Source organism: Oxyura jamaicensis, chromosome 1 (assembly GCF_011077185.1).
Source record: "Oxyura jamaicensis isolate SHBP4307 breed ruddy duck chromosome 1, BPBGC_Ojam_1.0, whole genome shotgun sequence".
NCBI classification, from domain to species: Eukaryota; Metazoa; Chordata; class Aves; order Anseriformes; family Anatidae; genus Oxyura; species Oxyura jamaicensis.
The window spans coordinates 116,954,172-116,967,879 of NC_048893.1; the positions used below are offsets into that span (position 1 = coordinate 116,954,172).

A 13,708-nucleotide genomic window follows, 5' to 3' on the forward strand; every position below is an offset into this window, starting at 1 on the left:
TCAACTAGTTTACAATTCCAAAACACAAAATTCAGATCTGGTCTCTAAAGTAACATTTATCTATATGGCAACTTGTATTGTCTGCCCCTAGTAAGTGGAAGCAGATCTGTTATTACTTGTTCTACATAAATACAAACATTTTTCAGGATTTGTCTGTTTAGTTCATCTCTTCCCTTGGTGAGATGAATAGGTGTATGCATGAGCAGTAAAAAATAGATACTGTTGTGATTAAAAGCTACTCCTTCAGTTGCTATTTTCACTCAAGCAACTATTTTGAGGATTAAATATCTCACTCTAAAGTTTAGACCGTGCTTTTTCCTAAGCATAAAACTAAATTATTTCGATGCAAGTGTTACGGACGTTTTAGTTACTGTTGCTCACATTCAACTATTTTAAAAAAAAAAAACATTATCCTGTATAGATCATCAGCCACAAATCCCTTCATTTTTACTCATTTTAATTATTTTTAAGATTTAATCATTGTGTAGGATACAACTCATAAATGTGTGCTAAAGCTTGTATTAATTACGAGAAAATATAATTTAGGCATATGATGAGATCTGAAATATAGCTGCTGATCAGGCACACTATTTGGTTTTAATAAGGGTTTTTATATGATGCACTAGCAGCTTCTCAAATCTGCCATTAAAATGAAATAACGAATACCACCCTAGATTTAAAGGCAAACTTAATGTCTTTCTGAAAAAAAGATACCAAGTAACAGTTATCAAAGTAACATTAAAAGGTATCCATGGTTGTGAAGGTGAAAAAAAATCATTCTTGGGAATGGCAAATAATCTTAAAAATGTTGCTGTGTTTTAAAATCAAGTAGGTAGGTGAATTTTTTTAAAAAACGGTACTAACAACACTGTTTTTCCAATACGTGATTTCCTGTCAGTGAGTTGCATAGACTGTATGAGCAGATGATATAAAACATGAACACAAGTGGATGAAATAACACACCATCTGAATCAAAGGGATTCTGTATGTGCTATTAGTCATATGATAATATTATTCCTATTGGCTTTTCTTTACTACTGTTAATATTGTACTGTTCATTGATATTCTACTCCATAATAACTGGTAGTTGCAATTTTTGCTACCTGCATATCTGCCCTCATTCTTTTCCCTGCTCCAAGGTCATGGGAAATGTATGGAATGTGTTTGAACTTCAAAGCTGACTAAAACAATTATATAAGCATTTGAGCATTTGTTTCAAACTGTGTGACTAATGAATTTAAACTGCTTTGTTAATTTAAGACAGGATTTTGGGGCCTTCTCAACCTTTAATAATAGAATAATGAAACCAAGACATAACCCATATAAAAGGTAAATGATTTTGAATAGGTTCCTGGTTTCTTTAATAGGCCATGAAATCTCACAGCATCACTTGCTGAAGACATATTAATTTTTTAGGTGTTCTCCCTTTACATTTCCATTTTTAAAGCAATAAAATTATATTTTAAAATTATTTGAACTGAAACTTTAAACTTTACTATTTTATGTTCCATGTTCCAGGATGGAATCAAAATATGTGAGTTAAGAACTTAAAATTTAAAGTGGAAAGGAAGCCTACTTAGACTCTGTAGTATTTTTTTTTTTTTTTTTCTAAATCCAGGCCTAAAATTTCAGTAGGATTGATTTGCGTAATCTGTTCATGCAAATCATAATGATTTTCCTGTGAATCAGAGTGAGCATTGGATAGAAGATGGATATCGTTGAATTTGACTACTTTACAGAAAACATTGACAAGGCAATCATGTTTTAAAGAAAAATAACTTTATATGTATCTGTAAGAGAAAACTGAGGAGATGTAGATTTGTCCTTTAGCAAGGAATTTACTGTGTGCATGGGTTACATTAAATGGATCATGGGTTACGTTAAATGGATCATATTAATTTAAAGACTACCTTGAATGAAAATTTGCAGTTAATTTCTAATATTACTTTTAATCTCTGTTCTCCCTTTTTGCTTCTTTGACTCCAAAACAGATTAAATGACATTACATTGCACAGGGCTGATATGAATAAAGGTTGCAAAATCCAAGAATGTCTTGACCAAGTATTTAAGAAATGGAAGAACTATTCACTTATGAAACTTATTTCCTTCAAACTTGAAAAACTAAATAAAACTAACTAAATAAAAAAACCTCGGAGTGTGGTGATTTAAGAACTGTGCAGAACTAAGCACAACCATCCCATGCTCTCACTCTCCATCCTCAAAAGGATGGGGAGAAAGTAAGATGGAAAAAATGCTTGTGAGGTGAGATAAGGGTAGGGAGATCACTCAACTATTACCATCATGAGCAAAACAGACTCAGCATAATGTAATTTATTGCCTACTAATAACAGACCAGATCAATGTGAACCACCTTTCCACCATTTACCCTTTTCTATGTCCTCCTGCCCAAGCAGTGCAGAAAAATGTGGAATGGGGGCTGTGGTCAGTCCCTGACGCTTCGTCTCTGCCGCTCCCTCACGGTCCCTCCCTGCCCCTGCTCCCCGTGGGGTCCCTCCCACGGGATGCCGTCCTTCCCCAGCTGAGCCTGCGGGGGCTGCCCACAGGCAGCAGCTCTTCAAGCACTGCTCCCACACGGCTCCGTACCACGGGGTCCATCCCCCAGGAGCAAACTGCTCCAGCACGGGTCCCCCACGGGTGGGCGGCAGCTCCCCCCAGACCCCTGCTCCTGCGTGGGCTCCTCTCCACGGGCTGCAGCTCCAGCCCGGGGCCTGCTCCTGCGGGGGCTCTCCATGGGCCACAGCCTCCTCCAGGCCACATCCACCTGCTCCCCGTGGGCTCCTCCACGGGCTGCAGCGTGGAGATCTGCTCCGTGTGGGACCCATGGGCTGCAGGGGGACAGCCTGCTCCACCAGGGGCCTCTCCACAGCCCGCAGGGGAACTGCTGCTGCCTGCCGGGAGCACCTCCTGCCCTCCTGCTGCACTCACCAGGGGGGGCTGCAGGACTGGTTCTCTTGTATGTTCCTACTCCTCTCTCCCAGCTGCTCTAGTGAAGATTTTTTTTTTTTTTTTTTTTTTTTAAATCTGCTGTCCCAGAGGCACAAACAGCTCTGGTCAGTGGCGGGTCCCTTCTTATAGAGCTGGCTGGAGCTGGCTCTTATCCTTACTTGGGGCAGCTGCTGGGCTCTTTCCCGCTGTTTCTAAAACCTTCATACATAAGCCCAATACAAAGAGAACATGTCATGTTTTTATATTTGTCCTCCAGTTGTGATTACATCTTTTAATTTGCAGAGCAAATAAATAGTTCAGCTGGAAATAAATTTCTCTGCCATCCTGATTTGAAATGACATTTAATTTAAGTAAAAAGTAGGAAACAACATGCACATAATGTGTCATATAAACCAAAGAAATGGTGCTCTGGACAGCAAAATACCCCAAATCACCTATGTGGTGGATATATGAATTGCTGTGATCATTGGTGACACAAATGTGCTGGGGTCTGTGACTTCTGTGTTCTGCACTTCTCAGTTTTCTTTCCTTCTTTCACTGTGGATCTGGGGAAACTTATGCTATTTCTGATTTTGTTTGTGGTTGGAAGCTCAGGAAGACAAGATATCAGTGATCTTAGCATCTGATAATAACATAATGAAGCAGGCGCAACTGCTACAAGGTAGCTATTAAGAGTTGGTTGCAGTTGTTCTGGTAGTCCATGAGATCACAGGGTCTCATGGAAGGAAGTATTATGTTTCCTTCTTGTGCTGGGAAATGTGCCTCAACTTTAGCAAGTTAGCAGTCTCCTTAATATGCTCATAAATATCTACTGCAATTTTAATTTATTTTTTCTTCAGAGACGGAGTTCATTTATTTCATGAAAATCTTTTCTAAATCTTGATCTTTCAGTTTCAGGACACATCCATGCTCTACAATAAATAAATTTTGTTGTGGAATATACTGTCTTTCACCATTTCAGCATTTGCAGCCTCATCCATGTATTCTCTTACTGAACCAGGAGAGGAGAAAATAAGTGGTCTGGATATCTTTTATTTCTGCCTTTTCTTCTTGTTTTGAAATATTTTGATTGCCATGACTAAATAGAAAAATATCACCTTTGTATTTTGTTTTGAACAGATTCTCCCTTCAGGTTGCTGCAACAGCAGAGAATTGCCTTCTTACTTTATACCCATATTTGGCATTTCACCTCTCTGATCAACAAGTTACTTTGATAAGCAGTAAGTAGTCTGCATTCTAACTCTTCAGATTATATTATGCCTATTAATATTAGGAAAAGATATTGATAATAAGGTGTTTTGGCCTCCAAAGAATGACACAAGAAATAAAGTTGTTAAATTATTGGATTGATTTTTGATAGTGTAATTTAACAGAATTGTGACCTAAGGATAGTTACGGTAAACAGGAGTATTGTTTTTTGTGTTTCTAAACTATTAAAAAAAATGTTTCATGTTATACTTGTGAATAATCCTGTATTTTAATCTTTGTTTACCTGTAAGTAACAAAATGAAAGTGTAGTTGTAGCATGTCTGTATTAGCTTATCTAATCATTATCTATAGTATAATCAGTGGAAATATACTATATATTAGTGTATATTATTTAACTTTTTAGAGAATTTTGGTTGGTGCTGTAGTGGTCAGTATTTCTTAAGGCTCTGCAATGCCAAATCTCCTATGCCAGTAGCAGTTATGCTAGTATTTCTGCTTTATAACCAGAGTTTCCTTTTGCCAGATCTTCTAGATCAGCGTAACACCAACAACAATCAAAGTTGTCAAAATAAATAATATTTATTGTTCAGACCTTAACTGTGCTGATTACACAGAATGACATTGTAAATGTTTTTGAAACATTGCAGTGTGTAAAGGTCGGTTAGTCATCCAGCATGTCCTTTAAGTTCCACTTTGTGATTTTTTTGAGCTTTTCATTAGACCTCATTTAATGGATAAATTTAGAGAGTTGCATGAATCATGAAGAAACTCCTAGGATACAAAACTTTTATTTTTTTTTTTTTTTTCTGAAAGAGTCTGATAACTCTATACCAAGACTTGCTACTTAAAGAGCTGTGATCAAAAACCCTTTTAGAATATGTATTTCATGACTTAGAATTCTTGAATTAGCACTGCTTTGATAGGTGATTTTTGGCAAGTATGCAGACCCGTCCTGTACAAGATACAGTTAATGGAAAGAAGATGTAGGTAATTTTTATTTTATTTTATTTTTTTGTCCCCAGTGTAATGACCAGAAGTATATTTTCATAATGAGTCAAGTAAGAGCTGTTACTTGATTTAATTTGCTTTAATTGAAGTAACTAAAAGTATAAAAACAGATATTTGTTTATAAACCATTAGAGCACTGATAATAAGGTATGTTTTACTCAACTTCAGCTTGTAATCTTGCTTTATAGACAGTAAAGACTACAGTAGTGGAGAAGTTGTTCTGCATCCACGTTATACTCCACAATCGCTTCCCCATAGTACTTCCTCAAGTTCCTTTGGTGCAATCACTGAATCAACCTATGAATATTCCCAGTCAGGTATAGTATATCTGTTTACTTTAAACACTCTGAGGTCTTGCAAATACTTTTTGGCTTACTACTTTAAAGAGATGTGTTTCAAATTTGTACCCTTTTCTTAAAATGCTTGTGTGTGTGTAATTGAGGAATTCTGGAGAGGCTGGTCTTTCCAGTGACACCATGGGAAACCTGGCCTAAAGTATTTTAGCAGAAAAGACACTCCTGTCTTTTAGCAGATTAAGTGGAAGGGAAATCAGCCAAACTACTTAAAAACAATCAAAGAATATAATGGTCCCATTTGCAATAAAATGTCTGTGGAGGAACTGGCAGAAAAGTAACTACTGAACAGACCTAAGGAGATTAATTGCTAAGAAGGGCATTTTTTCTGTAGTCATGAACTAACTAACCATAGAGAAGTCAGGCTAGATGTCAACATGTTTACTGTATTTATGAAGTACTGTATAAAAACAACCATTGTCAGTGGGACTCAGTAAAGGTGCTGCTCTATGTGAATTAAGCCTAATAGATCTTCTGTAAGGTTTCAGGTGACTAATATCTGAGGCTGTTGACATCTCTCTTCTTTCAGCTGCTAGTTTTCAGCTGAAGTTACTGCTGCTGTTTCATTATTGTTAGGATTCCACATTTGCAGATCTGCAGATGTTTGTGTGATCATTCTCTATGATATTAGCAAGATGTAACAATATGTAATCTAAGTTTTGACCAGGTCAAGATTTAGGAGGGAGAAGGCCTAGTAAGGGAGAACAATCCAAAAACTTACTTAAGGATAGTTAGTTACTTCCCTTATTTAAGGGAATAGGCTTACTTATACTGATGCAACACCTGATAAATTGTTTGAACACAACTCAGTTACTGAGTCATGCTATGTGATTGGGGTGAAGAATTATCGTTGTTTAGCTGGTAAAGCAATAGCTACTGGAACTGCACAAAAGGTAGTTTTTTTTTTTTTTTTTTTTTTTTTTTTTGTTTTTTTTTAAGATTACTCTCTATGATTTTGCAAACCTTGTCTGATTTTTTTTTTTTTGTCCGGGTACAAAAATTTCACTTTAAGTGAAACTAGATCCCCAAAGTAGAATTTATTCCATTCCCAAGAAATGTACATGTCACATTGTTTACTGCTGAAATAAATTGGTCATTCATTATTGACAATTTTTGTTTTCTGAAAACAATTTTTTTAATGACGTTTTTGTATTAGACCAAAATAGGGAAATAAGGAGTCTGTTTCTTTTTTTTTTTTTTTTTTTTTTTTTTTAACTTCTTTCTTACTTTTCCCTCCTCTGTGTCTTCAGAGTTCGATACTACCCTTGAAAGTGAAAGTGATGAACAGACGAGTGAAGAGAGTGAAGCTGATAGTCCAAGTGATGGGAGAGAAAATAAATCTGAGTTATCATTTTTTCCTGATGAGGACAAAGAAGAGTACATTTTCTTTCAGAAAGCTCTAACTGCTGTTCAGAGTTGGTTCACTCTCTTTGGCTGGTCTAAGGGACCAAATCCTATTTCAATACCATATTCACTAAGACGGTAATTCGTATTTTTTTGAACTAACTTGTGTCTGCCTAATAAAATGTTAACATATATAGTAAGATGATTTGGATATGAACAGAGGAACGTATAGACACTCTAATGCATAGTTTTATATTAAAATCATAGCATCTATGCACTGTTTATATGAAAATGTCATTTTGATTATTTTTCATTTTCTAAAATATCATTGCAGATACTGTGCTCTGATATATTACAATGCAGTGATATATCATATGTGCACATATAAATATACAGTTAAAACTAGATATCGTTCTTTTAACTGAAATCTATTTTTCTCCCAAAATGAGCACAGGTATATCAATTGTCCCTCCTTTCATGGCATAAATAAGTTTTAGACAATATATCTTTTTCCCCACATAATCTGAAGATCAAGAAACAGATGGTGAAGCAAATTTAATAATCAGCAGTCTTGCAAACACCCTGGAAATAGTTGATCTTGTCCAGTTTGGTACTAAATAATGAAGAAGACAATCTCCTGAGACACATATAGGCATTTATCAATATGATAGAAATCAAAGTTATAGTTGGCAGAAAGCAATGATAAACATAGATTTATTTATGAAATATTTGATATATACTTATTAAACATTCCATTCTTATAAAAATGTTACATTCTTATAAAAATTCTGTAGGAAGAAAAAGGTGCTATACTTTTCAGCCTTCTTTCCTGATGTTTTTGCTTCTTGCTTTATTAAATTTATCATTGTCAGTGATACAATAATTAAATCTTAGCTTATTTTGTTCGTTTAAGAGTAATGTCATAAACCTTTTCTCTTTTAGCGATGTCTGTAAAGCCCAGAGGAGTTCTTCTCAAGAAAATGTTTTTAAACAAAACCTTGGCAAAGATACTAAGACTGTTTACGACATGCTATTCCACCTGAGTGGACAGTTGTTACCTGGCATTACATTGAGCCGGTCACTGCCCCTTGATCCTGTTGAACAAATTCTACAGCTCCATTGGCAGCATTCTACATTCCTTACTTTCCTTAAGTAAGTATATGTGTGATAAAAACTTTTTCTTTTTTCCCCCTTTTAATTGGCATAGTTCAAAATTCTAACTAAAGAGTAGGTTTAGGGGTTCTTTTATAGTGCATTGTTTGTGATATAAGACTTTTTTCTAAATTTTAATTTATTTTTTACTAAGGTATTCTCTGCAGCTTCCACTAATTGAGGTGTCCTTTAGTAGGGTTATATTCAACACAGGGATTCCACAGGAGCTCTCTTCCCACTGTTATGAAAGAAAACAACTATTAATCTCATCTCTTAGACTGAGTAGATAGTTAGATCAGGTTTGTTATGAATTATTTTACCATTCCAATGATGCTTGTTGCCCTGTAATCACTGGCTTTAGCAGTACATTTCGTAAACTCAGTAATATATTTGTCTTTCATATTAACAATATGCCAAGAAATGGAAGCACTACTCCTGCTGCTGGAAAGATTTAGCTACTTGCAATCTCCACTGACAGTCTTATTTTGTAACGTAAAATGGAACAACCATCAAAGACTGTACAAATCAAAAACGGTTAATAAACTCTTTTTTTATCCTTCTTGTCTGTTGCTGTGAAACAGAGGACAATTAACTTTAGAGAAAGTCTAATGTCACGAGTTCCTTATGGATCACTAGAAGCCCTGAAACACAGCACCTCTGCATCTTTTCAGCATCTTCAGTAGTGTTCAAGAGGCTGTCCTTCCATTTAAGAACTATTTACTTGCTGTCCTAAATACAAGCTTTTCATCTGAAAATAGTGAACCATGATGTAGTTGTATCTGAACTCATAACGAGATCAATGCACACTGTTTTTTATGTAACAGAAAGAATCCGTAGTTGCAATGATATACCAGCAAACACAAGCATTTTTCTCATATTTCAGGTCTGAAAGCAGAATAATGCTCAATGTAGCACCATAAACAAGCATCTTTTCTATGATATCTATCAACAGAACTACACAAAAGAGTGCTAAATTACAACTTTTTAAAACTTCACATAAACAGGAAACCATGCTGTTTACCTACCATTATCTCAAACACATCTGTCTGTTCTGTTCTAGAATTGTACTTTCAGTAATTCTTTCTTCCTTGGAACACCGAGTCACCTCATTAGATCCCATAAGCTTACTCAATGCACTGAATCAAAAATCCTGATGGAAGACTGTAAAAAGAGCTGTGCACAGCTTATTAAATTTAAATATCTTTAAAAAAAAAAAAAAAAAAAAAGCTGCCTCAATCTTCACGTTGATAGCAGTGTGACACTGCTATCTATAGCAGAGCAACCAAGTGAACAGACACAGTAAAAAATCTTGGCCTTCGAGATTAAGTGTTTACAACATTAACAGGGAAGGGGAAAGAAAGGTATTCGCTGGATCCAAAACAACATTGGACCTTTATCTGAAACTTCCAGCCATGTCATTCATTTTAAAAATAAGTCAGAATAGCACTCTTCTGTGCATCATTGATATATCGTGGTAGATGATTTGGAGGAACCATTGCAGCAACGGTAGAACAGAATTTTGGCTTTCTTCAGTAAGGGGAACAATGCTTACAGATTCCTGTTTTCACAGTTTGAACATCCATTCTGACACTAAATAAAAGAATTGATGGATACATCCCACCACATTAAATCTTAAAGGCTGGAGTCATTAGGCAATGGACTGCTAAGAATGTCTTGGCATCATGTTTCTAATGCCAACCTGTTCATTATTCTTCTGAAGGAATGTCACATCTATCCAGAGAACAAGGCATGGAGTATGTGGAAATATGAATGGTTCTCTAAGTAGATTTAAGAGTTTTTCTTGTTTATTTGAGCAGTATTTTTTTTTTTTTTGAGGTCAAAGGAATAAAAAACTTTAGTTCCAGTTCAAGAAAGAGCCTTTTGATTTCCACTGCCTTAGGTCTAGTGACAAGCTAATATCCCTAGCAGAATAGTCAAGAGCAACTTCAAGTCTTGCTTCCTTTTCTGAACCCTATTACCCTTGTTAACAATTCCAAGTTTCATTAATCCTTTTAATTAGCAGGTTGATTTATTCTGCTCAGTTCCTATCAAGAGAGACAGAATTGTGTAACTACTATTCAAGGCTGGAGCTGATGTGCCTCTCAGCCCTAACTATGGGATTTTATAACCCTAACTCAAATTAACGCAGACTTTGATTTTGGTCTCTTAGTACCAGTCTAGATGATCTAGCTAGTCTTCTGTCTAGCTTCAAGTGTCATTGCACCTTAGAGAGAGAGAAAGAGAGAGAGAGAATGTCTCTTTATCTTATTTATCTCAAGTTTGTTTATTGTGAAATGCAAACAAATATTTATTCATAACATTGGGAATTAGCAACACAAGTGTAAATATTTTTTCCAAGGAAATTAGTACAGCCTTACATTAAAGTTGTACCAGAAAGGTCTTCTATACATCTTATTTTGTTTATATGATAGCCTTTGGCAAAGATTCAGTCAGGTATCTGTCATTTTACATATATTATGCCTCAAGTTAGAGTCACAGAATATCCTGAGTTGCAAGGGACCCATAAGGATCATGGGGTCCAACTCCTGGCACCACACAGGTCTACCCCAAAATTCAGACCATGTGACTAAGCGCGCAGTACAAACACTTTTCAAACTCCAACAGGCTTGGTGCAGTGACTACTTCCCTGGGGAGCCTGTTCCAGTGTGCGACCACCCTCTCAGTGAAGAACCTCTTCCTGATGTCTAGCCTAAACCTCCCCTGTTGCAGCTTGACACCATTCCCTCGGGTCCTATCACTGGTCACTAAAGAGAATAGTTCGGTGCCTTCCCCTTCACTCCCCCTTGTGAGGAAGCTGTAGACCGCGATGAGGTCTCCCCTCAGCCTCCTCTTTTCCAGGCTGAACAGGCCAAGTGACCTCAGCCACTCCTCACACGTCTTCCCCTCTAAGCCCTTTACCATCTTTGTAGCCCTCCTCTCGACACTCACCAACAGTTTCACATAAACAGTTATCCCTAAGTTATCCCTACCACAGTTGGCCTGTTCAGCAGCTTCCATCAAAATATTATTTCACAGATGTTTCCTTAAAGAATTTTCATGGGATTTTTTTTTGGAGCATTTCTAGATAGGTTCAAAATTTTCTCCTCATGGAGCCTGATGGCTCGTGTCCAATCTTCCCACTGAGATTTTGTAGGGAATGCAGTATTTAAATTTAGTATTGAAACTAATTCTCTTCTATTCTTATGCAGAAGACCTTGCTGTGTTTCTCAGTTAGGACAAAGAATTGGATATGCAAACAGCTCTCTGTGAGACCAGGCACCTCAATGTTGAATTATGCTGTGCTTCAACAAAGGCTAGAAGTTTTAAACTTTAGGATGGTTCATCAGCATATTTTAGTGTAAAACTTCTCTTACTTTGAACTTCATGTATCTGTACATAAAAAAACATGATATATGAATCGAGTGGGATAAAAGTATATAGTTTATTACTGTTGATCAAAAGCATGCATGATGTTATTTGCCTATTTGAAAATTATGAGTTTTGGTGTGAGTGAGTCACAACCACTTTTGCTAAGCATAACAGCAACTGTAAAGAAGTGCTGAAGTGTTTTTAATACAGTTTCTGGGGCAATTTGGAAAGCTATTTAATAGCCAAATTTTAATAAAAATCTTCAGTCATACCAAATTTTGTCCATTAACTCACTGACATATTCAGAGCAGAACTGGAGCAGTAGCCAGTCGGTCAAGGCTGAGTCAAGCACCTCTGTACGCAGATACATCAATGGCTGATGAGTGATGTGATCTGATATTTGGAAATGAAGACATAATCAATAACAGTCCTAGCAATACTACGTAGATTGAGAACCAGTTCTAGCTGGACTCCTGTGCTTGTATATATTTGATGCTAGATGATTGAATTTGTGCTCAGTATATGTTTAGCATTATCCTGTTAATTTCTGCCTATTCTAGTTTGGGTGAGTCCTATCAGATTTTGTCATTTTTTGTGCTTTATGGATAGTATTTTTCTACCTGTGCATTTTAGGATTACCTAGGATACTTTCATTTCTTCACAGGCTGTTATTTAAGAGTGCTTTTAGATCCCAGTGAAAAAATGTCTGACATTTGGACTGCTGGCACAACTGTATAATAATACAGTGCACAAATGTAATGATGGTAGGACATACAGAGTCAGCCTAGAGAGGAGTAATTCATGTCATCTGCTATCCCTACATGTTCATTGTGATTTGCAGAAAGTACAGCATTCCCTCCTGTAAAGCCCAGGAGAGCAATCAGAGAATAGAAACATACAGTCTTCAGCTTTCTTCCCCCTAACTACTACTTTCTGGTCAGCGTGGTTCAAATAGTGTGATTTATCTTTCAAGTTTTTCAGCTACTGAGGAGGATATCATTCACTGTTCTAAGCAACATTCCAAGTATCGGTTACATTTCTCTTGCTATCAAAAGGCTTCCTTGGTATTTTATCATTACAGTTAAGGAAAAGTTTGGTTATTTTACAGTACAAGTAGAATTAACTCATTTGTTGCAAGCTGTGTGTCTTGAGGAGCAACAGCTTAACAACGTGAAAATGCTGATCTTTGAGAACTGGCATCATTTTAAATATCCACTCATCCATATTATCTATTATTTTAAATATCCACTTTATCCTTATATTATCCTATTATGAGGAAGGTTTCTTTGTAAGGCAGTGTTCTTCAGTAACAAAATCTGGCCAATTATGAGAACATTTAGTTAGATAGAACCCATGTTGACTATGATCATAACATATCCTGAGTTCAAAGGGACCCACAAGGATCATTGAGTCCAACTTCTGGCTCCACACAGGACCGCCCAAAAATGAGACCATGTGTCTGAAAGTATTGTCCAAATGCTTCTTGAACCCTGGAATGCTTGGTGTTGTGACCACTTCTCTGGGGAGTCTGTTCCTGTGCCCGACCACCCTCTTGGTGAAAAATCTTTTCCTAATAACCAAACTGACAGCAGCTGCCAGAAGCAGCTGCATGGCATGCTGATATATAACATCAGCATACAGCTTTTTTTAGGATGAAAATCATAGATTGCACCTATTCCCATATATCTACCAACTAAAAACTCTGAAAGGAAGATAGAAGATCTAAAAAGATGAATGTTGCATAGCTTCCTTCTTTTATCATTTGGAAAGATTTGAAGTTTTAAAGGGACTTCAGAGAACAGAGCTTGTGATTTAAATGAAAATGGGAATTTTAGACCTGGTGAATTTAGAACCAGACTACTACTTGATGCTATTTTGGGTCCTTGATTAAAATATTTCTGTTTTAAAAAACATGATGGATAATTTTATGAAATATGAAATTGTATCTGAGGTGATAATGTCACTATGTAAAATATGGAGACAAAAATGTACTCCTACCAGCACAATATAATTCTGTGGGATGAGAAACTGTCATGCTTCTAATTTCAATCTGTGATGTATGACTTTTAATGCACAATGCAAATTGAATTTGGACTGCATGGTACAAGGAAAGTATGATTATTTAATTTGAATGAGGGACTAGTTAAATAACAAGAAATGCTTGTATGATTATTTTTCACATTAGCTGTGTTAAAAACATGAAGAGCAATGTAAGTCTAGATACACTAGAAGAGTTTTTCAGACATAAAAGTCAGGAAAATTTTGTGCTGTCCTCAGAAAAATAAATCTAATAATTCTTCACTACT

General features: G+C 36.2%; 1 protein-coding gene across 1 annotated transcript in view; it reads left to right on the forward strand.

The window, feature by feature from the left end:
- CFAP47 (cilia and flagella associated protein 47) overlaps positions 1-13,708 on the forward strand; it is a 291,226-nt gene that overhangs the window by 44,499 nt on the left and 233,019 nt on the right. Inside the window, exons 25-28 of the mRNA XM_035333565.1 lie at positions 4,087-4,187; positions 5,373-5,501; positions 6,788-7,019; positions 7,824-8,033. Of these exons, the coding sequence (XP_035189456.1) occupies positions 4,087-4,187; positions 5,373-5,501; positions 6,788-7,019; positions 7,824-8,033 (672 nt within the window). The remainder of the gene's footprint in view (positions 1-4,086; positions 4,188-5,372; positions 5,502-6,787; positions 7,020-7,823; positions 8,034-13,708) is intronic.